The sequence below is a fragment of the Hemicordylus capensis genome, chromosome 2 (assembly GCF_027244095.1).
Source record: "Hemicordylus capensis ecotype Gifberg chromosome 2, rHemCap1.1.pri, whole genome shotgun sequence".
NCBI lineage: Eukaryota > Metazoa > Chordata > Lepidosauria > Squamata > Cordylidae > Hemicordylus > Hemicordylus capensis.
In genome coordinates, this window is record NC_069658.1 from 350,228,271 (window position 1) to 350,255,290 (window position 27,020).

Sequence of the window (27,020 nt, forward strand, 5' to 3'; positions counted from 1 at the left end):
ACAAAAACAGAGGTCCCAGATTCACAGACCCTCATTCCCAGTTTATTCCTTTACTCCCAGCTGCTTTGTAGCTCCCCCCAAAGCAAAGAGACTCCAAGGTCACAGACCCGCAGCACCCCCAGTTTCTTCTCTAGGATAAACTGCTTTTTCCAGCTAAACAACTGTAAAGAGAGCTGACAAATCCACATACCCCAACAAACCCGTTTACTCGTTCGGATGAACTGCATGTGTGTCGTGTCCCACAAAAATAAATAAGTCCTAGATCCGCAGCCCTCCCACTTCATCCTCCCGAACTGTTGCTTATAACCCAACCACCATAAAATCCACTCCCAATCTATTTGGAAATGCCTCTGCTCTTTCTTGCCCTCCCCCCCGCCTCTGATTGACATCTACGTGGCTGGTTGAGTCTCGTTCTCGCGAGACATCCGGGCTCGGCGGCGACATTTTTCCTCCTCCTCTGCGCTCCCCCCTTTGCACGTCATCACGACAGCGCAGGCAAGGCAGAGGGGAACGGCGCGGCCGGTGGCTGGGAAGTAGGGCGGAGCGTCCCGGTGAGTCCCCTCTCCTTCCCCCTCTCTCCCCGCCGTCATTTCACGGTAGCGCTGGCTGGAGGCACGGAAAACGCGCTGCCTCTGGGTGGGAGGAGACTGGCGGCCCGGAAGACTGGACGGGGCGGGCTGTAACGCGGGGCCACTCGCCCGCGAGAGCTGTTTATTGTAGCCGGGCCCTGGTGACAGGCAGGTGAGTGGCGGAGGACAGGGCGGCGGAGAGGCAGTGGAGACCCGAGACCTCGGTGTGCGCCCGGGGCAGGCTGCCAAGGGCCGGCAGCCCCCGGTCACCACGCTCGGGCACCCGCTTCCTCGCTCAAGCGCAGGCAGGGGTGGGGGGTGGGGGAATGTGTACACGCACGTCTCTAGCGCCTTGTCTGTCTTTGTGGTAAATGCACCTGCTGTCGTGACTGCTATAAATATTTAGAGACTGCTTTTTACCAGTTGACCGGCGTGCCCATCTTCCCCTGTGCCGCCATATAGGCAAGCATTCTATTTCCCTTCGGACATTTCCCCCTACTGCTCTGTCTCCTTTTTCCGATCTAGCCTAGCGGCGCGCGGAGAAAGTACCTGGAGATGGGTGCTTGCCAAGTCAGGTGGTGGGTGCTGCTTCTGCAAAGGAGGGCAGCAAGGTGTAGCTTGCTGCCATCACCATCTTGCCCTCTACTGCCCTAGTAATCTGCTATTTGCCATGCCTGCTGGGTAATGAGCCTTGTGACAAGAGCTTTAGTACAAAGCTTTTTCTTTATTCTTAAAAAAAACACCCAAAACCAGTATATTAAAATCTTCAAGAAGGTAGGCTTCCAAATTTTGATAAGTGTGTAGAGCCTCTGGCTTTGGTCTTTGGGGCACTGCTGCACAGAATGAGGAGTGCACAAGTATATTCTGTTGACTCAAGTGAGGCAATCTAAAACGGTTACATAATATCAAGAAGCACATTTTGTCATCCAATACTATGTTTGCTATACCCAAAATGCTAAATATAGTATCAAGGAGTATTGGATTGGGTACTGTGTTCCTTTGTTTTGGCCTGGCCCTGAATAGTATGATGGAGTAGCAGCAGTCTTGACTTGACTCATCTTTAAGTTGAAACTCCCATCAATATATCTTTTGCATGGCTTTCCAGGGCTCACTCCCACCCCATACTTGGCAAAGAGGCACCTTTTAATGTGGTAATTATCTTTATTGAGCAGAGGGAGAGTAACTGGCCCTATCCACCCCCAGCACAGTACCTCCAGTGACTGTTGCTGGTGTCTATCTTATGTTTCTTTTTAGATTGTGAGTCCTTTGGGGACAGGGATCCATCTTATTTATTTATTATTTCTCTGTCTAAACCGCCCTGAGCCATTTTTGGAAGGGTGGTATAGAAATCAAATAAATAAAATAATAATAATAATAATTTCTTTTCCACCCTTCATAACCTTCCCTTTTATCTCTCATTATTGTCATATGAATCTTACTGAGCTCTTGTTCTGACTGCTCTTATACATTTTGATGGCTTCTGGTACATGGTTCACACTACCCTGAATCTGTTTTTCTTCACTGACATCTCATCTGCCTATTCCCATGTCTTGTGTGTTCTATGTCATCTGTGCATTCTACGCAACCCTTCTTGATAATTCCAGAGCTTCTTAACAAATCTGAATGGGAATAGTTGCTCCATATAAGGATAGCACAAGTGTGGCAAGTGCTAAGGGGTGGAAGAGTGAAATGCTGTGTTGAGTTCGAGTTAGGATTCTTGCATGTGTTCAGTGCCATTTTTATCAGGTGTATCATTGCCCAGCCATAGTATCCAAGAGGAGATTGGTCCTTTCATCATTTTTGTTCATCTCCTGCTGGGACAAGTTCACTTAATGATGTCTGGTTACTTGCCAGAGTACTGTGAATTTCAGTTGGCCTGAAACATTGCAAGATGGAAATCGTAGTGTGGAGGGTGTTTGTGTAGGTAGGGAAGTTGATTCAGTGAGTTAGTGATGGAATCAATGTTGTGTCTAAGAAACCTGAACTGCAGATCTTATTCACTAGTTAGGTTAGTTGGGACCCTAACTAACTGCTTTTTAAGAAAGTGATAGTGCAGACCTGCTGCCTTTGTCAGTTTGAAATCGTCAACTCAGAAGTTGCAAGTGTTGATGTTCAGAGTACTACTGCCTAAGGTTTTGGATAAAGCTATGTGTTTTGTAAAACAAAAAAAGAGTAACTTTAGCGGTGGAGAGAAATCGGGGGAACTTGTCCATGGAAAAGATGTGTTAATCAGTCTTCTGGAAGCAGTCTCTTGCCTGTCACTGTAGTTCACAATCAAAGTAGTTTTATATTGTGGCAGTATAAATCTTTAGAACATACAAATATGACAAATATTTATATACCCGCTTTTCAACAAAGCTCCCAAAGCTGTTCACATAGATATGAATAAATAAAATGGCTCCCTGTCCCCAAAGGGCTCACAATCTTAAAAAAGGAACCTAAGATAGACACCAGTAACAGCCACTGGAGGGATGCTGTGCTGGGGATGGATAGAGCCAGTTGCTCTCCCCCTGCTCAGTAAAGAGAATCACCACTATAAAAGATCCCTCAATTAGCAGGGGGATAGAACTGAGACCAATCAGGAGGTTAAACGGTATTGTTGATTATGCACAATAGCAGTACTTAAAGATCCAATGTTACAAATTATGTAAGATAAACATTTTGTTTAGAATAAGCTAAAATAGATACTTCTGTATTCTGAGCTTTTCTCTTTTGCTTGAGTTCTTTTGGGACGGTTCCGTCGATTGTTTTCTAAATTCTGACTTTGATTCAGGAATGCACGCCCTATGTGAACAAATAACATGTTTAGGGAAATGGACAAACTAAGCAAACTTAACAACATGAACTGTGCTACCTGAGACATAGGTTTGGTCCATGCTTTGGTGGTGGTTTCTTTGTGTGTGGTTCTTGTTTTCCTTTTCCTTTCTGCCATCTGGAGTAGATACATGAGGTTTTATTTTTGATCATGTAATCTCATTGAAACCTTACATAGGAACATAGGAAACTGCCATATACTGAGTCAGACCATTGGTCTATCTAGCTCAGTATTGTCTTCACAGACTGGCAGCGGCTTCTCCAAGGTTGCAGGCAGGAATCTCTCTCAGCCCTATCTTGGAGAAGCCAGGGAGGGAACTTGAAACCTTCTGCTCTTCCCAGAGCGGCTTCATCCCCTGAGGGGAAGATCTTGCAGTGCTCACACATCAAGTCTCTCATTCATATGCAACCAGGGCAGACCCTGCTTAGCTATGGGGACAAGTCATGCCTGATACCACAAGACCAGCTCTCCTCTCCTAAATAAAATGTAAATAAAAAATATCTGCTATTAGCAACCAGGGGAAAGTACTTTATCAATTCCTGGAGCGTTGTCTGTGAAATCTTTGCCAGCAGCCATCCATAGCATTGCCACTTAAAGCTACCTCTCTTTCGGTTGATATTCCATATTGTTGCAATTTCTGCTGTAGAAAGAACTAGTCTAGGTGAGGCTTCCACGTATCCCTTGATCTCTTGTATTTTGAATACCTGCATGCTGTGTTGCAAACTGATTTTGAAACATCTTGAAAAGTCATCTCTGAGAAGGCTTATCAGGCAAAGTTGTCCTTAAAAACTGGGTCACATGAGCAAACAACCTGTGGGAACAGTGTAACGTGAGAGTCACAAACTCATAAGATTGTAGCTCCCCCATCCATGGGGGAAAAGGTGTTCTTTCCATGGATGGTGAGCTACAATCTTGTGAGAGTTTACAATGCTCCTGAAAAGACTTGCTTGTGTGAGTGAGCTTTCCCCCCTTAAATCAGTCAGCAGCTGTGTCATTGCAATGGAGAGGCCACGCTCTGATATCACATGGAATGTGTTAACTCTCATTCTGTGTCCTGTCCTTGGGTTTGTGTTTCCCTCCACAAGGGGAGAAAGGCTTCTGTTTCCAGTCCTGGTTTTAAAGAAACCAGGGAGTAGAAAGCTTCTTCCTCTTGTGTACAAAGTGGCAGAGTGCTGCATTGAATCAGACCATGGTTCTGTGTGATGTCTGAACTAGTCCAGGGAGTTTTGAACGTAGCTAGCATTTGGTGCAACTAGAACTGCCATTTGAGAAATACTGTAATTTACCCAGATGGAAGACAACTCTGAATTTAAGACAATCCCCTTTAAAAAGTAAAGGTTAAATATACCTGCATTTGCTAGAAAGGAACATCACTCTGAATTTTAGATGACTTCCTGATTTCTAATCAAAAACTCAAAAACACACATGCACACACACACATAAAACTTGGAGAAAACATAATCTTGGAGTCAGGTAAATACAGAAACCCTTCAGTCCTTGTAGGGCATGCAGAGCTTGCAGTATGGTTCTTTGGAATGTGGCTCTGATTTAAAAAATATATAAAACCCAAAATCTTTGCCTCTCCAGGATAGTTTTTAAGATTCTGATCAATTGCAGTGTTATTCATTTGATTCGTTTGATTTCTATACCACCCTTCCAAACCAACCAGCTCAGGCTGGTTTACACAGAGAACTAACAAATAAATAAGATAGATCCCTGTCCCCAAAGGGTTTCAGTCACTGGAGGGAGGTACTATGTTGGGGATGGATAGGGCCCCTTACTCTCAATCAAGAGAATCACCATGTCAAAAGGTGCCTCTTTGCCAAGTTAGCAGGGGTTATGTGATTAGGATTGGAGTAATTGGTGGTTTTACAATAGAATAGCTAAAGTGGTTTATGTATGAATTCTTTCCAGTGCTTTCATTTATTTCTTTTCAACTATGTATGCTATTCCAGTGGAATTTAAATGCCATTTGATGCATTTTTTCTTTTTCGTTTCTTTCAGAACCTGTAAGATTTGGATATGTCCTTTATATTTGATTGGATTTACAGCGGTTTCAGTAGTGTACTGCAGTTTTTAGGTAAGTTGAAGTCCACACTGTACTGTCATTTGTGTTATCCCGTGGATGTTCTTCACATAGGTCCAGTTTAACTACTCCAAGTTCACTGCTGAAGTTTCATGTCTTTAGATACGAACAACTATTCTGACCAGATATCTTCAGAATCCTCCCTTCCTCCTTCAATATTGTTAAAGGATTCACCTTCAGTACTGCAAAAATATTATGCTACTCATAACTTATACCATTTGCCACAGAGATGTGAATTCAATTTGTACTGTCATTATTTGTGTATGTTAATGTCCAGTTTTATAAATAACAGAGGCATCATTATGCTGGACTTTAGTAACTTTGGGAAGATATTGTTAATATTGAAGTGTTTGAAATTAGTTACATAAATAGCAATTTCAGTTCATGTTCACAAACTATGGCATTATATTGGCATTGCAGTAACATTAAACTGTCAGATACACTGACAGACATTTATGACCACGGAAAAAGGGGTTTTCACTTGATTATAATTTTGCTGTATTTAGCTAATAAGTCACTTACTACTCATTCTGTATCAGTGAGTAAACATCTCTCCTTCCTCTCACATCCCAAAACAATCCTATGATCAGCAACTAGACCTTTGGACAGTCTGGTGGGCAATGGAAGTTGACTGCATGAAGCTGCCTTAGCTAGACCACTGGTCATTCTAGCCCAGGCTTGCTTACTCTAACTGGCAGCACCTCTCCAAGGTCTCTGGTAGAGGTCTTTCCGATCATTTGCACCTGATCCTTTAACTGGAGATGCTAGGATTGAATCTGGAGCTTTCTACATCTAAAGCATGTGGTATGCCACTAAGCTGTGGCCCCTCCCTTAAAATTGGAATGTTTTTAGTAGTTGCCACCACATAGCCTTGATGGGTCACTGTGCTGGTGAACCCTCCTAACTAGCTCTCCATTGCTAGCTTAATTTTTTATTGCCGTTTGCATGAAAATCATCTTGTCTAATCCCACCCCACTCCTACCTGTTATGTTAGTTAGTAAATACATAGGCCTATTCCTGACAGTTGCAACAGTGGGTAATCTCCAGATACACATTCTGACACCTTGTTATATGATCCCCGCCCCTTGCTAAACTGTTGGACTTTTTTTGGCATTTTCGTTGCCCCAACCAGAGGGCAGTGTGAGAAAGGAGGTTGCTTGGCAACTGCCAAATCCGGCACAACTCTTCAGAGGGTTTGTCTTTTAACCAAAAAGTCCTGCATTTTACACCATAATATTTCACACACGAGGAAAAGAAATGGCACCAATCCTTGCCACTAGCTAATATTTAATTAAATCAATTTACAAACTTCAACTAGCTTCTGTAGTCAAAAAAGATTCTCTATATCTTTTATCATAATAATCAAGCCTTGTTTGAAAGCTGATGCAGTGCATTTAGTGTTCGTTAGGGATGTGCACAAACTGGTCCAGAGGCCATTATAGAGGCCTCCAAACCAGTTCAAACGTGGCCCAGTCCGGCGGTCTGGTGCCGGGGTGGGGGGTAGTTCTTTAAGGGGGGGGTTGCACTTATCCCTCCTGCTGCTTTCCCCCTGCCGGTGTTCTGTTTTTCCGAAATGTCCCTGCCCCCGTTGTTGGCCGGAAAGACCGGAAGTACCGATCGCGCACGTGCCGTCGTCACCATGCGTGGGGCGTGGTTGCGGCGGGCACACGCGCGATTGGTACTTCCGGTCTTTCTGGACAACAGCAGGGAGGAACGCTGCTGCCCCATAATTTTTTGGAAAAACGGAGTGGTGGCGGGAGAAAAGCAGCGGGAGGGATAAGTGCAAACCCCCCTGACCTTAAGGAGAGACCCCTGCCGGTGCTGGACCACGCCTCCATGGTTCCGTGCACATCCCTAGTGTTCGTTCCAGTTTTATCAAATGTTGGAACAGTATTGAGCAATCCATATGGCAATTGGATGTTTCAGGCTTTGTCAATGTACTTGTTTTCATGCTCTCTGAAGGGAGAGCACATTTTTTCTGATTTATTGAAATGGTTGCTAGCTCTTGTAAAATACTTTTCTTTGCTAAACTGCCTGCAAAAAAAACTCAGATAGGTCTGCCTGTGTTGTCCCATTTGGAGCAGGAAAGGCACCTTTGTATCCTACCATACTTAGCAATAACGAACTTTGTCCTTCAGATAGCTGTGAGCTGCAGGTTTGCTTGGGGCATGTCTTGTGCAATAGAGGAACTCGTTAGACTACCTTCTAAAGTGTTAAAAGTGATATCTTCTGTTCTGCTCAAGAGCATAACAACCAGAATAAGTTGTAGAAATCATCAGCTGAACTAGAGGTAAGATACTGCCACTTCATCTGAGAGAGAATCTGGGTTAACAGCCCCATCTGATGCATATTTACATTGGAGTAAGTCCCTCTGAGTGCATAAATAGGATTATGCACACTTACACTGAACATAAGCCCTATTGAACACAATGGGACTTATTGCCATGTAAGTATACATAGGATTGGTTTGTCATAATTAAGTAGATACATACAGGAGTTCCTCGGTATTCGCGGGGGTTCTGTTCTCTGCAATTACTGCGGATAAGGAAACGGCGAATACCGAGGCATTAGAGCAATGGTGTCGCAGGGGTTAGGCCAGAAAATCACAGAGAAAACAGGCAAAAATGGGGGATGGGGGGAGATCACAAAGTAATGTGCCCTGCCATGCTCCACAAGCCTCCAGTAGTGCCCCCACCCAAGTAAAAAAAATCATGGTTTTTTCCATGAAAAATTGCGGTTTTCTTTTAAAAACATAAACGAGCCACGAAATGGCTCCTTTTCTTAAAATGGCAGCTGGAAGTAACCCCTGAGGTCATTTCCAGCCACCCCTACCCATGGATATGTGGAATTAACCCCTCGTCTCATTTTCCCCCCACATATGCCAAGGTCAGGTGTCAGTTACCTGACTGCAGATACATGAAACCGGGGATGGTGCATCCACAGGTAATGAGGTTGCCCTGTACTGCATTTGTATACTAAATATAAATAAGGTGTATAAGCTGTGGTCTTTTTAGAAGAGTCATTCACTTTAATACTACCCTGATTAAAAAAAACATCCCGTGAATAAAGATAATTAAATCAATATATAAACTGGCACTGTGAATAGCTCTGTTGCAATTTTGAAGGAAATTTAGCACAGCAGGTTTGATACGCCCTCATCTAAAAGTCTGCTGGTGTTTTTCAACACATCCTGATTACGCACTATTGATTTTTCCTTAAGCAGAAATTGTCTTTCTATGAAAAGCATTGCATGTGAAGTAGGGCCCACCATCAGGGGTCTGTTTTCTGAGGCCTCAGTACCCCAGGAGTGCCCACTGCTGCCACCACCTCCTGCATGGCAGTAAGGATTTTTCTTCTCCTCTGTCCCCCTCATCTCCCCATGGCTCTTCCTTCTGTGGTGTTGTATCACTGCCCACAAATATGGCTCCTCCTTTTCCCTGTTTGCCCCACAGGCAGAGGGGCAGGTGGTGGCTCCTCTTTGCCATCACCATTCATTGCTCACTCAAGTGGACAAGCAGTGATGGTGATCAGGAGTTTGCCGCCTACCTCTGTGTCTTGTGTTGGTGGTCATGGCCATTCCTAGCTGCCATTATCGCTCACCAGGTGGACGAGCTATCAGTGATACAGTGGCATGCAGCAGCCGCCACCGCTGTCTGCCATGTATTCAGCAGATGGGAGGGATAGAGTTGGCAGTACCTACTGAGAAATGGGGGAGACCTGCACTTGAGGGTATTCAAAGACCCTGAGCTGGCCCTGTGTGAAGTGATACTTGTGATGCAAGCCTGTGCATGTTTGTTTGCAAGTAAGTTCCTTTGAGTTCAATGTTGCATACTGCCATTAAATATGCGAAGGACTATAGCCTCAAAGGCTCACACGGATATTATCAGTGGACCTGCCTAGCACAGTCTGTGGACCTTGAACTAGTTCAACTGCTGTCCAGTGCCAGAACTCACTGTTATTGGGAAACCTGTTACAGCTGTCCTTTAATTAAGGATATATTAAAATGTAGAATTCTTTCTAACTCTAAACTACATACTTGAAATTTCCACCACTTTTCTGCTATCATATGCTAACGGAAAGTTAAAAGTCTTTGAGCCCACATTTGCTGTAGTGGAGGAAAAAGCACGCTTGAGACTGACTCTGTTCAACAGGTCTTAGTTACAATATGTGTTTGACAACTCAAATGTTTTCTGTAAAAGAAGCAAGCATTTAAAGTTCCTTCATCAAGGAGTAATTGTCTGATAACATATTAAAGAAGTGGTATAACTGAAGGAATAATTTCCATTGAGTTCTAGAATTTTAAAAATGTTTTTAATTAAAGAAATTCTGTGCAAATCAGAAGCTTGCTGCTTTTTTACACTGTCAGTACAAGTGGCTCACTAAAAGGTGTCTATTGACCATTTTGTACTCTAGCTGCCATTATCCATATAGGTCTGTATTTTATATAATGTCTGGTTTTATATAATGACATTAAAGCTTTTTCCTGTGAACAGAAAACATCTGAGGGACAAATTATATGGATATGTCATGGAACTGGTTTTCATTTTGGGAAGACTTGTATGCCTAGACTGAAAACATCCAGACTTATGTCTGAATTGGAAAACACAGCCTCCAAAGTGATTGTGTAAACAGTCATAGGAACATGGGAAGCTGCCTTATACCGAGTCAGACCATTGGTCCATCTAGCTCAGTATTGCCTTCACAGGCTGGCAGTGGCTTCTCCAAGGTTGCAGACAGGAGTCTCTCTCAGCCCTATCTTGGAGATGCCAGGCAGGGAAGCTGGAACCTTCTGCATGCTGGTCCCACCTGCTAAGCTAATATTTTATAGTGCTCACACATGTATTCTCCCATTCAAATGCAAATTAGGGCAGACTCTGCTTAGTAAACGGGACAATTCATCCAGTTCATTAGAGATGTGGCTAGGAGGATCTCTGTCAGATAAACATTCAGTTAATCTCAAAGTGAGCTCCTTGCTTTTATGGTATTGCATACTTTTCTCAAGAGATCATCTTGAATTAAAATTGATATGGTTGATGCCTGTCTTGAATGCTTTAGCATCTTTCTCAATCTTTTAAATAGTGCTATTCCAGGATGTTAATATTTGCTACACTGGCAGTCATGTAGGATGAAGTATATCAATTGCTAACTCCCCTGTTAGCTTGGCAAAGAGGCACCTTTTTAATGTGGTGATTCTCTTTATTTAGCAAGGGTAGAGTAACTGGCCCTATCCACCCCCACCCAGCACAGTACCTCCAGTGACTGTTGCTGGTGTCTATCTTATGTTTCTTTTTAGATTGTGAGCCCTTTGGGGACAGGGATCCATCTTATTTATTTATTTCTCTGTGTAAACTGCTTTGGAAACTTATTGAAAAGCGGCAAAATAAATATTTGGTGGTGGTTATTGCTATAGGTCACCTCATTTCAGCTTATTTTTAGGCAAGCAAAACAGTCATGTGAAGGTTTAGGATTCTAAAGAAGTCCAGATCCTAAACGTCTGCATGGTGTAGCAAATTTTAGCATCCATAATACTAGGATGTTTTACTTGTGAAAATCAGTAATGAGTCCCCAAACAGCTTTATTCTTTTTCAGGACTGTACAAGAAAACTGGTAAACTAGTATTTCTTGGCTTGGATAATGCTGGAAAAACTACCCTCCTGCATATGCTTAAAGATGACAGACTGGGACAGCATGTCCCCACACTACATCCGAGTAAGTCATTTTTTCTGCCTTGTTATGCACACTGTGCTGCGTCAGGTCTCTAATGTGTTTGATTAAATGCCACAAAATAGTTTGTGGAGAAGGATGTGAGTAGGAAGTTCAGCAGTGCTTCTCAAGTTGTGGGAAGGCGGGACTTCCTGGAGGGGTGGGCAACCTGAAGGGGTCATACAGAATTTCTGGGAGGGATTATTATTATTATTATTAATCATAATTCAATTTCTATACCGCCCTTCCAAAATGCCTCAGGGCAGTTTACACAGAGAAATAATAAACAAATAAGATGGATCCCTGTCCCCAAAGGGCTCACATTCTAAAAATAAACATAAGATAAGACACCAGCAACAGTCACTGGAAGTACTGTGCTGGGCGTGGATAGGGCCAGTTACTCTCCCCCTGCTAAATAAAGAGAATCACCACGGTAAGGTTCTGAGGCAGATGGGTGCCTTCCTCTCCCACTAACTGAAGCTTTAGTAGCCTGAAGACAACCAGGCAGTGGACTGCCACTGATCATCATTGGATGTGTTCAGGTGACTGCATCCTTTTCCACCCTGTTATCCCGATGAGATCTGGAAAGAATCAGTGTGGGATTACTATCTAAATCTACAAGTTGTTGTTTTCAGCACTAGTATGTATGTACAGAACTGCATAAGAACAGCCCTTCTGGATCAGGCCCAAGGCCTATTTAGTCCAGCATCCTGTTTCACACAGTGGCTCACCAGATGCCTCCGAGAAACCCACAGGCAAGGGGTGAGGACATGCCCCCTCTCCTACTGCTGCATTTTGTATTTAGTGGCATCTTTCTTCCTGAGGCTGGAGGTGGCCTATAGACATCAGATAGTAGCCATTGATTTATCTAAGCTCCTCTTAAAACCATCCAGGCTCTTGGCTGTCACCAGTGTTCCCTCTAACAGAAAATCCAGGAAGGATGGTATATAAATCAACTAAATAAATAAAATACAGCTCCCAGCATCCTCAGCCAAAGCCCACTGCAGCTAGGGATTCTGGGAGCTATAGTCAACAACATCTGGGATTCCCTCTTACAGGGAACACTGGCTTTCACCACATCCTGTAGCAAAGAATTCCAATGATTAATTACGTGCTGTGTGAAAAAGTACTTCTTCTAGTTGGTCCTAAATTTCCCAGCCTTCAGTTCATGGAATGACCCCTGGTTCTAGTGTTCTGAGAGAGGGAGAAGAATTTCTATCTGTCCACTCTCTACTCCATGCATAATTTAATACACACCTCTCATGTTTCCCTGTGTGCTTGCCTCATATAAAAAAAGGTTCTCGAGGCCCCTGACCATCTTGATTGTCATCCTGCATCTTTTCCAGTTCCTCAGTATTTTTCTTGAGCAAAGATCTTTGAACGTTCACCTGTGGCAGAGACAACGGGGCAGAAAGTAAGCTTACATTCAGGAGGTGTGGTCAAAGCTTGAGACACTGAAGTACAAGGGTGACATGAATGAACTAGTAGGGATTGCAAGTCTGCATAACAAGGAAGGTCCTGCTCTTGACTCAACAGCAGGTGTGGAAAGACTCCTGAGTCCAAAGTAATGCCCTTCAGTCTTTGAACAGAAACTCCTGGGTGTGTCCCAGTAGAATGAAGTTGTGTATCGAGTCAAAGATCGGTGTAGCTAGTTCTGTGTGCCTGAAGGAGGTTTGGGCTTGGTTCTTAAACACCTACATTTTCCACCCACCTTCAATGCTGCACAGCAAACTGCTTTTGAAATTCAGTGGGGTTTCAGCATAGTTTGTAATAGGGCATGGGAGCCTTCTGTTTGAAAACCTGAAATCCATGCCCCCAAACATTAGATCTGCAGCTCTTTGGATCCCACCTGAAGTTAGTTAAAACCATGATGGCTGACATGACTCTCTCTCTCTCTCTCTCTATGTATCTATCTATCTATATCATATTTCTTGTGTCTGAAATGATTTCTAGTCCATGAAACCATACGCTACAATACAATTGTCAGTCTTCAAGGTGCCACAAGAATTTAAAATTTAAAATGTTTATTTCAAAGTTGGAGGAAGAAACATCAGTAACCTGCGCTATGCTGATGACACCACTCTGATAGCTGAGAATGCAGATGATCTGCAAGCTCTAGTAATGAAAGTCAAGGAGCACAGTGTAAAAATGGGACTACAATTAAATGTAAAGAAGACTAAACTAATGACAATGGGTACAGCAACCAGCCTCAGAATTGACAATGAAGACATTCAAGTGGTGGAAAGCTTCTGCCTTTTAGGATCGACCATCAACAGTAAAGGATCCAGCAATCAAGAAATACGCCGCAAACTAGCACTTGGTAGGGTTGTAATGAAGGCCTTGGAAGGGATATTTAGATGCCGTGACATGTCTGTACCTACAAAGATTAGAATCGTTCAGACAATGGTTTTCCCCACAACACTCTATGGATGTGAAAGCTGGACTTTGAAGAAGCAAGATAGAAGAAGCATTAATGCTTCTGAACTTTGGTGTTGGAGAAGACTTTTGAGGATACCATGGACAGCCAGGAAAACAAACAAATGGATCCTAGAACAAATCAATCCAGAATTTTCACAAGAGGCACAAATGACCAGGCTCAGACTGTCTTACTTCAGGCACATTATGCAAAGACCCAGCTCCCCTGAGAAGGCTATAATTCTGAAGAAAGTTGAAGGAAAGAAAAGAGGATGATCAGCAGCAAGTTGGATGGACTCAATTATGACAGCAATGAATGCACCACTGAGAGACCTTAAAGGCCAAGCTGAAGACAGATCATCCTGGAGAGAATCTATCTTTGTGGTCGCTAAGAGTCGACACTGACTTGACGGCACTTTATCTGTCAGTCAATCAATCACTTCATTCTGCCATCCTGTGCAGATCTACATGGACATATGTCCCAGGGACATAAATTGAATTTATTTGAGGAAATTTTTGAGGACGTAAGAAGTATAAATGTTTGTATACAAATTTGGCATCAACTTTGATCTTAAATAAATAAAAATCTAATTTTGTGTGTCTACAGCTTCAGAAGAGCTGACAATTGCTGGGATGACTTTCACTACTTTTGATCTAGGCGGACATGCCCAAGGTAAGTGATGTCAACATTAAGAGAGTTTATTTTGCATATAAGATGTGAGTAAATTAATATTTTAAGCATTCTGTGCTCTGCACCAGAAGTGGTTACACTGAAAGTGCTAGTTTGGGATTTCCCTCCACCCTTTTGAAAACATTTCCAGTTTTTTATAACTGTGTGTGTGTGTGTGTGTGTGTGTGAGAGAGAGAGAGAGAGAGAGAGAGAGAGAGAGAGAGAATGTGAGCATGCACATTTTATGGTTGAACACAGTGTCTTAAGTGTGGCTTACAGAATGCTTAAGCCAGTATTTGCACATTGAGATGACTATTGTCTTAAATGATTTAACAGCTCCAGTTTAAATGCAGCAATTCTTTATTAGGAAACAAACATTTTTATATAGGTCTACATTATCAATTTTAAAATATCCACAAATATCAATGTTATGTATGTTTTGGCTATTATTGCCATAATAAATAAAAAAGTGGAGCGGGAGAACTTTGACATAATACATGTTGAGACCAGGGAAAGGAGCAGAAAATAAAATATAATTGAGAAGCATGTTTACTTCAATATTTACTTTTCCAATATTGTACAAAGGGCTTCCACACAGTAATAAACATATTTTATTGTTGCTTTTATTTTAACCACTTCTGTCAACTTGTATGAATGAATAAATAAGTCTTTATTTCAGCCAATGACGAGAACAATCAGGTCTTGTATACTTAAGCAGTTTGCCCTACATTACTGAACCATTCCTAACAGGCAATTGTTTGTTAGTTTGTTTATTTATTACATTTTTATACCACCCTATCCAAAGGTTCTGGGTGGCATACAATAGGGATGTGCACAGAACCGGGCAGGCACCGTTCGAAGGCAGGGTGTGTCTGCCTTTAAGGGCGGGGGAGACTGCACTTACCTCTCCCTCCGCTTCCCCACTACCGGCGCTCGGTTTCCTCAAAGTCCATCAGGGTGGCAGTGTACCTCTTTGCTGCACCATTGCCCCCTTTATTGGATGTAACCAGAAGTACTCGACCTGCCTGAGGTGCATCAACATGTTGAGTACTTCCGGGGCAACGAGGCGTCAGGGAGGTGTGCTGCCACCCCGATGGACTTTGAGGAAACAGAATGCTGGCGGTGGGGAAGCGGGGGGAGGGGTAAGTGCATCCTCCCCCGCCCTTAAAGGCAGACACCCACCCACACACCTTCAAACCAGCCAGTGTTTGAACCTGTTTGCAGGTTCAAACACTGTAAAAGGGCCTCCGATCAGGTTCATGCACGTCCCTAGCACACAGCAACAAAAAATGAAGAAACAATCATTTAAAACATCGGCTTAAGACAATATAAAAATTTAAAACCATTTAAAAACAGTTAAAAATGTTTAAGAGCAATTAAAAAAAAACTTGGAAAGCCAGACCAAACAAGTTTTAAGGGCTCTCTTATAGGCCAGCAATGAACCCAAGCTACGGGTTTCTGCCAGGAGTGCATTCCACAGCCCAGGAGCAGCCACAGAGAAGAATTTGTCTATTACTCTTCCAGTTTTGAACTATTAAGATCTTTCCAGCAGTTAATATCTTAGAAATAAGGTTTCTATCTTCCATTGGAATCTGTGTTAATATTTCCAACAGAAATACCTTTGGATTTAACTCCAGATTATATCCTGTCATCCAGATGCAGCAGTTTTCCTAGTGACCTTTCAGTGGCTGGCATCTTAACTAATGAAATGCATGTGCTTCAAGCGACTGTGGGGGTGCTTCAGGAGCCTTTGCTCCTATTGTGCAAGAGCCCTTTGAGTTTGCAGAACAAGCTGTGCACCAAACCTGAAGGGCTATTGTGCAATAGCATGCATGCAGGGGGACTAGAAGAGCTGTGTGAGAGCTCCTGGCACATCCCCACAGTCTCAATGTCTGTGTGCTTCTTTAGTTAGGATGTCAGTCACTGTGTGTAGTGGTGGGGGAACACAAATCTTACATCTGGTCTCTGGTTAGTTAGAGAGCTCAACATTTATTCAGCATCTCTGTTTCTTATTGCAGTTTAACCTTAAACAAGGTTCATTTAGATAAAGGGAGTAACTTGATCATATGTGTAGTACTTGCATATTGACTTGGCTCCAGTATCATCCAGTACAAGAGTGAGCAGATCTTCCAGTATTACTAGCCTTGTATATATTCTTCAGTTTAAATGCTGGGGTCAAAGATGGCATCTGCTCGTACAGGGGTTTTCAGCCAAAGGTACTTGAACCCCTGGGAGTACTTTGTAGTGTTGTAGGGAGCACATGGAGTGCACAGAAGCCTCCTGCCTCTCTGATTCACTTGCATGCTACACTGTTGGTTCTCTCCAGGAGGGGAGGGGGAGGAGTGTCAGGCAGCATCCCTCCTCCCATCCATGTGACTGGTTTCCTACATGCTCAGACTCAGCCCCTTCCTCTCATAGCCTAACTGACAAACTCAGCAACAAGGGCAGTTGGGTTGGTGCTCAGCATCAGCATTACTCTTTTTGCTGAGGCTGTCAGCCAGGCTGAGGGAGGGGTGAGACCAGTGGGTGGGCCAGCCAGCCACTTGGATAGGAGGAGACGGTGAGGTCAGGTCAGGGGTATGCTGTGAAGCTTTGCCTATGAGACTCCAGAGGCCAGAAGGAGGAAGGAAGCCACAACATTGAGGTTTTTTGTTCCTGTTTTTTGTTTGATTCTGGGGCAGAATCATTTAGCTTGAATTTTATTTCCCGCCAGCTTTGACAGAATTTAGTTCTGGAAGTCACAATTCTTGACTGACCTATATGGGGTACCTGAGCTGAAGCTTTGAAATTGAAGGGGTAGACTTGGTTCTTAAAAGGTTAAAAACCTTTGTACTCGTATATTACATGCAATAGCACAACCTGATATTGTCTTGGAAGTGGTTTTAACCTTTTTAGAAGGTATATATTCCTTTTTGTGATTGAATATGGTTTTTAAAGTTGTACCTCTAAGAAGACTTAAACTGCAGGCAATTTGCTTGTTGATAAATTGTGCTGTAGCACGTTGAGAAATGGATTTATGGCTCCCCCCCACCTGCCCTTCACGGTAAGACTAGTATGGCTTTCAATTTTAGACCCAGTACTTAAAATTGCATAACAAAAGAAAGTGGGCTTATAAAAAGCTTTTTAAATATAGCTCCAAATACCCCTCTTAAAGTTCCTGCTGCTTGATGAGATGCTATTAGGTACTATGAATAGAGTCATGAGAGTAACAGATAATTTCCACTTGCATCTCATTTATAATCCTCTTTGTTAGCTCGCAGAGTTTGGAAAAACTATCTGCCTGCCATCAACGGCATTGTCTTTCTGGTGGATTGTGCGGATCAGGAAAGACTGGCTGAATCTAAACAAGAACTTGATGTGAGTTCATAATGTATCTGGCTTTTATAAAACATTTGCAGAATGCATGTACAGGTGGCCCTCATTATTCACAGGTTTCCTTTCTTGCTTATAGTTGTATGGAGCTGCAAATATAGGGACCTTACCCCTATGGAAATCTGGGGGTTAAGTTCCTTTTTTTTTAAAAGCCCAAAAAGGTGGGAAGTGGAGAAATAAGAGTAGAAGTGGACAGTCCCTTGCTCTCCAGGGCTCCAGACATGCCCCCCCCCCCAAATTGGCTGAATTTTTGACAAATATTCACCAGAAAAATGGCTCAAAATGGCTCCATGTTGTACAGTGATGGCCAGAAGTGACACCGGAAGACATTTCAGAGTCATTTCTAGCCATTCAGCAACCACAAATAGGTGAATGTTAGCATATTTTTGGATAAAGAAACTGGGTCTCATCCATGGATACATAAAACCGCAGGTGCCGTGACCGTGGGTAACGAGGGCCACCTGTAATTTTGATGAGTGAGGAGAAAAGAGGACCTTTTGTAGAGACCCATGGAGGATAGAGGAAATGCATCTCTGTGTATAAAGCACTGTTTCCCCTCCCACATGGGGTCCTGATCATTGGAAGCTGGATCACCAGTACCAAGGGCCAGGGGGCTCTGCAGTTATGTCTTCAATACAGCACTTCTCATCGTAGAAATGAATATATTTGCTTTATGTACAAAGCTTGTACAGGGATGTTGAGTCTTTGGGCTGTAGGTGAAGTCCTGCCGTGTGTCTGACAAGGTGATGTTGGCTCTGCTGCTTTTTATTCCATACTACCACTTCAGGGCTTGATGTATAATAGGAGATCCATTGTTTAGTGGTGATTTTTTTTTGGTTTGGATTTTTTTTAACCTTTATTCAAGAGCCAGTTTCTCTAGTCTGAAAAGTAGGATTAGAGGCAGCTCACTGCAGTTACCAGTTTCACTGTGATTGCAAACCAGTCCTCTTTCTTTGTCCTTAATCATTTAAAGTTTTGGGTACAATTACCCCATACATTAGACAGGCATATTCAGGGGCAGTGATGACAAGATAGAAGCAGCTTCCTGTTGGGTAAAGTGAGAGAGATGGTGCATGCTCTGTGTCTTCCACTTATTGGAAGAGTGTACTGAAAGTTCAGAGTGACCCCTTCCTAACAGTTCTCTGCTAGTTTCCCCCCTACATATAGCCACTTGTTTCTTTTTCTATTTTGTGTATACAGCAGTAATAAGTCATGAATTAAAAACCAATAATGGCAAAATATTGTGAAATAATTGGCTATGAAATTCTAGTAAATCCACAAAGATTTTGTTGGGGGTATGTTATAAAAGAAGAACATGTAGACCTTATGGACAATGTGTGAATTAAAGCAAAATTAATACTGGCCAAAAACTGGAGTTATGACAAAGCTGCTGCAATAGTGGATTGGAGGAGGAGAGCCTGGCAAGTATTAATGATGATCAGGCATACTAGTTTTAAACATTTATAAGAGAGGAAGGAATGCACAAGATCACTTCAGAAAAGTGGCACCTCCTTGTGGAATACTGAAATAAAACAAGGCCACTGAAAAACAAATGTTGACAGTACTATATTGGTAGAGGTAATAAAAGTGTCGTTGGAATTCTGTGAATCAGAGAGATAGTATTGTACTTGAGGATGCATGTATTTTAATCTTTTAAGCTTTGGGATAGTGTGTTCCATAATATGTAGATACCAACAAGGTTCAATATCTTTTCTTTCCAATTAAGTTTACAGTGCTGAGTATTACAACCACTACCACCAAAAACAGAGAAATTGTAATTCCTTTAAGGCAGGAGTACATTTTAATTCCAATAAAATTGTAATTCCTTTAGGGCAACCTTGGCTTGCCAGAATAAATTGTGGCTGGGGATGATGCGAGTTGTTCAGCCACAGTTGGAAAGCCAAAGTTGCCTACCCCTGCATTAAGTCATCATATACATCTGTAAAGTATACTTAATGGGTTGACAATGCTTGTAATCAGATACATAACAACGCAGCACATGAAAATCATCCTTCTTTTCATAGGCACTAATGACAGATGAAACTATTGCTAACGTGCCTATCCTAATTCTTGGAAACAAGATAGACAGACCAGAAGCCATCAGTGAAGAACGGTTACGAGAGATGTTTGGTTTGTATGGCCAGACAACAGGAAAGGTATTCATGTTCTTGATCTCATATCTTCAAACTACACAAGTCCAATGTTTTTCTCCCTCTCTGATGTGTTTGGAGTCTGTTTTGTTTCTCGGTTGCATAGAGTTTTGTAATAGTTCCATATTATTTCTGTGGTGCTTGCCATTACACCATTAAAGTTTCTTGTATTTTAAGAGAGCTCTTTACTGTGATATAGAGATTAATTTTTTAAGTAATTCAAAAATAAGTAAGCCTTTAGAGACTGAGGTCAGCATAGCTGGCCTGGTTCTGCTGCGGAAGTCTGCTCTTAATTATTTTTAAATTGGCTGTCATTTTATCAGATTCTAAATAGGCCATCAGACCACTCTAGAAATAGGAATGTTTAGCCTTTGAAAAATGTTCCCATTAACGCCAATAGCAGTAAACTCAAAGATTCAAGTGTTTATTTGGATTCACTTGTACATTCTATCATGGGCTGACTGTGTTGGAATATTAAAGCATATTTCTCCAGTCTGCTCTGTGAAACAGAATTTCCAAATGTCTCATGAAACTAATGCCATCTTTTGTAGTTTTTCTACACACACACACACCCTGAAAAAGTCATGTGGTGGATAGGAAAGAAGTGCCTTTGCACATACTACTTGGCTTCCTGTGGCCACTATGGAACATATGGGAAAGTGATTGTAGAAGGCTGCAGCTGTAACTACAAAATGTTCTTGATCATGCACTGTGCCACATGTTCAACAATGGGAGTAAATAGAAATTACACACACTGAACCCACATATAACTGAACACCAGGCAAAGCTTACTGTGTGGGAGAGGGTGCATCATACACTCTCTATCAAGATTATAAAATATGGCGATACTGAAATGTATCTCTAATTCTGCTTTCTACTGCTATGAACAATCTTGCAACAAACTGCTATGAACAAGTCACTTAAAACTAGACTGCTGCCACTTAGGCTGCAGTCCTAGGCATACTTTTGTGGAAGTACAGCAGCTACTGTTTGGCAGGTATCAGGAACAGGGCCTCAGTAGTGACCCCATAGCTAAGGGACAATCTGAATGGCCACATCACTTATTAAAAAAAACTTTAAAACGTTATTTTGCAGAGCATTCTCTCTAAATTGTTTCCTCTGTGTGTGTTAGCTATGTGTTTAGCTGTTGTTTTCCTGTTTGATTTTATCTTTTTAAAATGCACACTTTTTATTGTAGACCATGGGATGGGGAATTACCAAATATTGGGAGGAGATACCTTTTTGTATGAATGGTGCTTCCATTCACCTTTCAACATTTCTATCCCCTTGGCGCCTGCTCCACCCAATGCTACCTGCCTCCATAGTATGGATATGCAAAACATTTCAACGTTGAAACATTTTGACTCAAAATGGGCTGTTTTGAGCTCGAAACAAAATGCTCTTTAAATAAAGGGCCTGTTTCAAGCTCAGAACAAAACAACCCCATTTTGATTTTTCAAGTGCTGTTTTGGAGGCCTGTTTTAGCTTTGCTGATTGGTTTTCTGGCACTGGCTTCTGATTGACTTGCAGTCTCCCTGCTTCTTGGTTGGCTTGTTATAAAAAACAAGTGTTGCCATGGGCAGCTGTGCCCTCATTGACTGGTGGGGAAGGAGGAGGGTGAGGGAATGCAAGTTTCAAAATGTATAGCTACTGCGAGGCAGAGAGAGCCCTTATAGTGTGTCTCTTGAAGAGGATACCTCAGGATGCAAGGAAGGAAGGTTTGATCTTGTGGTTTTCTCAGCACTGAGTATAATATGCTGTGCTGTTGCTGCTATAACTCTCTGGTTTTGCTGGATCTCAGGTTGACAAAGGTAGAACTTGGGTGCCTAGCTGCCTGCCTTCAGCTGTGGTTTGTTTTGTTTGAGACAGTGTTGTGGTGCGAAATGGAAACTGGCAGCGCTCTTGTGCTCTCTCTCTCTTTAATGTTTCTTGGTGATTGCTGTGATGAGCTCCGTGTCTGGCTTTGAGACTAACTTATGTTTCACTCACTACACTGCTCTGGTCTTCAATCTGCATTGCAAGGTGTACTCAGTCAGGATCCTGTGCGGTTTTGGAGAAAGGTTAAAAATCATCCGTTTGCCCATTTATTTTGTGGGTTGGGTGGTCTGTAGCACCCATCATTCCCTACCACCCAACCTACTGTGGTGTCTCTAGGAGCTACCTATGTGAAACAATGGGGTGTCTCGAGTTTCCCCATTGTTCTCTATAGCCAGCACACTCAAAACATTTCGAATTTTGTTTCATCGAAACAACCGGTTCAACCACAGTTCCAACTGATTATTTTGGTCATCTGTCCCCTCCTCCCCAGCTTGAAACAAAACACAAAATCTGTTTTATGCACATCCCTATTGCATAGGATTCCCTGACCCTTGAGAGGGTTTTTTGTTGTTGTTGCGCTACTCTGTGTCTAACAATTTGACTTTTAAGTAATTATGATTAGCTGTTAAATTTCCTTAAGTTCTTCACCCTTATAAGAGGAGTCTACTGCTGTTACTGTAGCTTATGTGATGAAAAGATTGCACCATAACCTCTTAATTGGTCATATAGTGTTTTTAATATGCATTATCTCAGCTAACAGGAGTTTCAAATGAGCAGCAGTTACTTCTATTACCATTATCTATCAATTTTTGGCAGCCAGCAAAAATGCACAATTCCATAATTTATTTATGTAAATGCAGACATTGCTGCTCATCGCCTCTGAATGTGAAAGCATACCTATAGGCAGCATGTTGTCTGAAAAGAGAAGAAAAGTTTTTTTTTTAGAAACAATCATTTTAGAAATGATCAAGGAACATTGCCTTGCTAAATGATCACCTGTGAAATCTTGGCCTTTACTAATCTTTAAATTGAGTAATAGCTTAGTTTACTGAAGGCTACTTAACACACATGATTTTCTAGGTTTCACATAAAACATTCTGGGCATAAATCTAATATAAAGCATGAATGTGACATACAGGTTTGCAATTGTGGGTGTTGTACAGGTATGTTTGTTGAGAAGCTAGATTTTGCTGCAGTTCCCTGTTTCCTCCAAAAGCCTCCCCTGAGGGCTGAGCATATAATTCATAGCAAACCCAGGTTTGCCATGATGTACAATAGTCCTCGGGAATTAACATGAAAAGAGAAATATTATATTTTAAAGTGATTTTTTTTCTCCCACCCTATATCCCCCTCCAAGTATGTCAGCCTGAGATCATGCTTGTCCTTTAAGAAAAGTATGTCTGCTTGCCAGGAAAAAGTGAAGTTCAAAAGGAATGAAATAAATACACTCCAACAGGCCAACCCTATAAACCACTGTGCACACAGCCTCTCATTGGGATCAGCTCCTGGCACTAGCCCAGCTGCTCTGCTTGAATTGGTGCTGGGACGTAACCAAATCCCAGCACATACAGCGGATGCCTCTTTAAAACTTGGAGCTCCTTTGCAACCTCATGTCTTGCAGGCAGCATGTCTGGGCATTTATCTGAGCAAATATTACTGACAGCTTCATAAACAGTAATCGGTCAACTGTGTACAGACCATCAAACAATGCTTGCCGAAGTTAACCTTTCTCAGTACTTTTGCAGTCTTCAGTCTCTGAAATAGTTTACAACTTGTCGATGAATTGAAATTGAGTGTTTTGTTGGAAAGCATCTGCCCTCTCTTTTTAAAACAGCATTATAACCTGCATTATTCTTATCTCATTTTCAGGGAAATGTCTCATTGAAGGAATTGAATACTCGACCCTTAGAAGTCTTCATGTGCAGTGTGCTAAAGAGACAAGGTTATGGTGAAGGATTTCGTTGGATGGCACAATACATTGATTAATGCCAAAATCACATTAGTACATAATATCCCAAACCTGTTCATTATTTGATCACTCAGTGTACATAACTTGAACTCAATAGACTTTGGTTACAAAAGCATATTTTTTTTTATTATTGTATCAATTGTGTTAAATTTTAAGTGTAAGGACTTAAAATGGATTTTAAGCAAATTTGTCAGCTTGAACCCTGTAACATATTAGTCTCTAGTAGTATAAACCACTCTTTTTTGGGATTTACAGCTTGTCTGTTGTCTGCAGTTCCCCCCCACCGCCCGCCCCCGACCGTGACTTTCCAGCACAGTATGTTTTTGAATGCACTTTTTAACAGCTCAACCCTACAGACTTGTTGGTCATATTTAATGCTCATCATGTTAAATTTTTATGTACTTTTTCAAAACTGGTTTTATAAATGTAGAGTGTAACTGCCTCTCGAATAGTAATGAATCAGCTTACAGATAATTGCATGATGCCTTACAGTTTTCAATAATATACTTTCTTATGCAACGTCATGCAATAAAACGAAATCCCCATTTCTTGGCATCTTTAATGGGAAATGTTTCATTTTAATGTGTCTTAACCTAGTAAGGATGTCTCAAGATGTGAATATGTGGGGTAGTTTTCTGAAATGCAGTATAACTTCAGTGTACTGTAGACTTTTTAATTTATCTGATTACCTTTATGCTGGGAATGAATCAAATTAATGTTAACCATATTTTCTGAATACTGACATCCACTCAGTTGTTCAAGTTGTACATCAAAAGGTACCATGGTCTAGGTATGTACTATACTCCATAGTACTGGTGAATACCTGAGCACTCACACAGTAATCTAAATAACTACAGGTTGTGCAAAAGGGTTTGTGGATTCTGCTGCAAGCAGAGGTAAACTGCACCTGGTTCAGCAGCTTTACAGAAAAAGCTGCCATGTGGGGATCCTATGGGGCAGCATATACAGTTGCCATAATGCTGGATGTGGAAGGTTAGCCTGTTGTGCTTAATACTTTATGTACTCTGTACTCCAGATCCACAGGTGGAAACCTAATTCTTCATGTTGATTGTATTTATTTGGTTGTTACCTCAGGGTGTGGCCAGCTACCACACCTGTTGTTCTAAGTAGTTGTTCATGCATTCTGTTTAGAAAAAGGTAACAGAACAGTGCATGGTAACTGTCAATCACTACCCCCAAAAGGTACTAGAAAAACGTGTTTCCTAATTGCCTTTTTTTGGCTATAGTATGATTGTTGCTAGTATCCAAGTTACGTTTTATTAACTGCTTCTGTGTTTAATGCAGTGATAGCAGTATGCAGAATGGGAGCTGCTTATTACCACATCCAAATGTTTTCATTCAGCAGTATTATGCTGTAGTACACTGTGATTTTCATATGCTGGCCACTGTACCACTTGGCCAACCACTTGGTAGTTAGTGAGAGGAAGCCATGACTCTTAAACCAGTTGTTTTGTTCAGTTATACCACCCATACTCTGTTTTGCATACTGCAAATCTCTTGGTTTGCAGCCTTGACCCAAGCAAGCTTCCCCATGTTGTTTATATGCAGTGAAGAGTTATCGTTCATTCAGATGCTTTCAGAACCTGGGAAACTTATTGACTGTCGCTAATGAGTGAAAACTGAGGTCGTATTTTAGGAGGAAAACTGGCGGAAGTCTGAACATTTATTACTAAAGAACTGGAAGTGTTTCATTTTTGTTTACCAGTATGTAACATCTTTTTCACCCTTATGTGATTAGGTATAATACTTCCAGGTTTGTAGAAGAGGGGCAGAGTAATTCTCCCCTCTCTTGGAATAAGCATCACAGAATTCCAGTATCCTACTAATAAGGCTAATTTAGGGCTTTGAAATGCATGTTTACAGATTATATTACTTTTTCTGAGTGTCTTGCCCTCACAGGAAGTCCTGTTCTAGCTCAAACCAGTGTGTAGACATAAAGTCGCTCTGAAGGACAAACTAGACAAGATGTTTGAATGCATTTTTGTCTAGTTGCGTGTGTGCTTTTTAAAGTTCTAAAGTAGTTGCTGTGCGGAGCTCCAGTCCAGATCAGGACTGCACTGTGAAAGTAGGGGATGTTCAACCCTTCATTTCTGTGCCATTTCCACACCAAAAACTAACAGTCCCCTGGATAACTATTTAATCCTGAAGGTGCCATATTTGGATACAAAGGATCATTTATCACCCGTCCTTGAATGCTGTTTAGGTCACAATGAATCTAGCAAAGCTGCTCAACTTCCAATCTGCTATCCATCACAGTTAAGTTATATTTTCCTCATACTTCCAGTGGTTGTCCTTGCATTAGTAAATCAATTGGTAGTGTACACATTTTACTTAATCCAGCTGGACCAGATATTCTGGAAATCCTCCTCTATCCTTTTGGATATGAAGATGGGAGTTGTGAATATCTGCTTTTTACCTTCAGTTATAGAGTACATGTACAGTCCTGTTAGTTGGTAATGTTGGTTAGGTCTTTAAACTTGAGTAGGTGATTGCCACATGGTATTAGAAGTACCTCTCAATGCTTAAGCAACCTCTTAAGACTGACCCAAAGGTTTAGCTAGGATTTAAAAATAGCTGTATAGTAATGAGAGATTTAGCCAGGTTAGATTAGTTGGGTCACAACTGTATTGATGAAAGAAATTGCCCTCATCAGATACTCTGTCCTGCTGTTGCTAATGGCCGTACCCGACTCGGTATTAGTTGCAAGGGAGAAAATGTGGTATGCACTAAGAATTCTAATTGAAATGCTAATGCTTTAAGAAGCTTTTTTAGTATTTTGAAAGTAAGCACCTATTGAACTGCTTCATACAAGATAGACTTTCCTATGCAGAAGTCTCTTCTATGTAGGGACCTATATCAGGTCTACATGTGGAGAACTCTCAGACATCTGCTTTGCTGCCAGCTGCTTTGTCTTGTATATGGGACACAAATGTGGCAAGCTTTATCAGAATTCATACCATTTCCTACAAAGAAGTGACTTCTGTATGGGAAATTTGTTACAGCCCTAAGCCTTGGGGAAGGACAATACATTTAGCACTCTTTACAATTTGCAGTTGGTAAAATATTTACAGTTTTCTCCATCAGGATTCCTTATCAGTTATTATAGACAGGAAAATTAGCTACTTTTTCTTGTTATGAACAAAATTGGCTTATATGGTTTTAGTAGGAATGTCTTATATTAACCTCCCCCTCCAGTTGCCCTAGTTTGCTCCCTTCAGCATGGGATAATTCAGTTGACACGTTTAGTATTTTGTTTCAGGAAGTCGGCTCCTGAAGTTGTTCAGTCATTGAATTGTGTGGGGTGTGTATGTGTGTGGCAGTATTTCACATTTTGTTTCCTCTGAGGGATGGCTTGCTATTCATTTAAAAAGACATTACCTTAAGACTGTGTGCTGAAAAAATTGGAATTCACTAATAAAATGTTCATATGAA

General features: G+C 41.7%; 1 protein-coding gene across 2 annotated transcripts; it reads left to right on the forward strand.

Annotated features, from left to right (window-relative positions):
* Window positions 1-405: 405 nt before the first annotated feature.
* On the forward strand, window positions 406-27,020 carry SAR1B (secretion associated Ras related GTPase 1B). Of its 2 annotated transcripts, none has more exons than XM_053293192.1 (7): window positions 406-551; window positions 5,389-5,464; window positions 11,060-11,179; window positions 14,196-14,261; window positions 17,512-17,615; window positions 19,655-19,786; window positions 23,468-27,020. In XM_053293192.1, exons 2-7 carry the CDS (start codon window positions 5,407-5,409, stop codon window positions 23,582-23,584), a joined length of 597 nt encoding a protein of 198 aa, XP_053149167.1. In that variant the 5' UTR covers window positions 406-551; window positions 5,389-5,406; the 3' UTR covers window positions 23,585-27,020. The 2 variants fall into 2 exon arrangements, with proteins under 2 accessions (XP_053149167.1, XP_053149168.1); XM_053293193.1 differs by lacking the exon at window positions 406-551 and adding an exon at window positions 574-741.

Coding starts and splice junctions, on each gene's coding strand:
- SAR1B (XM_053293192.1), top strand. CDS start 5,407: ATGTCCTTTATATTTGATTGGATTTACAGCGGTTTCAGTAGTGTACTG. Junction 17,616..19,654: donor AATCTAAACAAGAACTTGAT/GTGAGTTCATAA, acceptor TTCTTTTCATAG/GCACTAATGACAGATGAAAC. Junction 19,787..23,467: donor ATGGCCAGACAACAGGAAAG/GTATTCATGTTC, acceptor TCTCATTTTCAG/GGAAATGTCTCATTGAAGGA.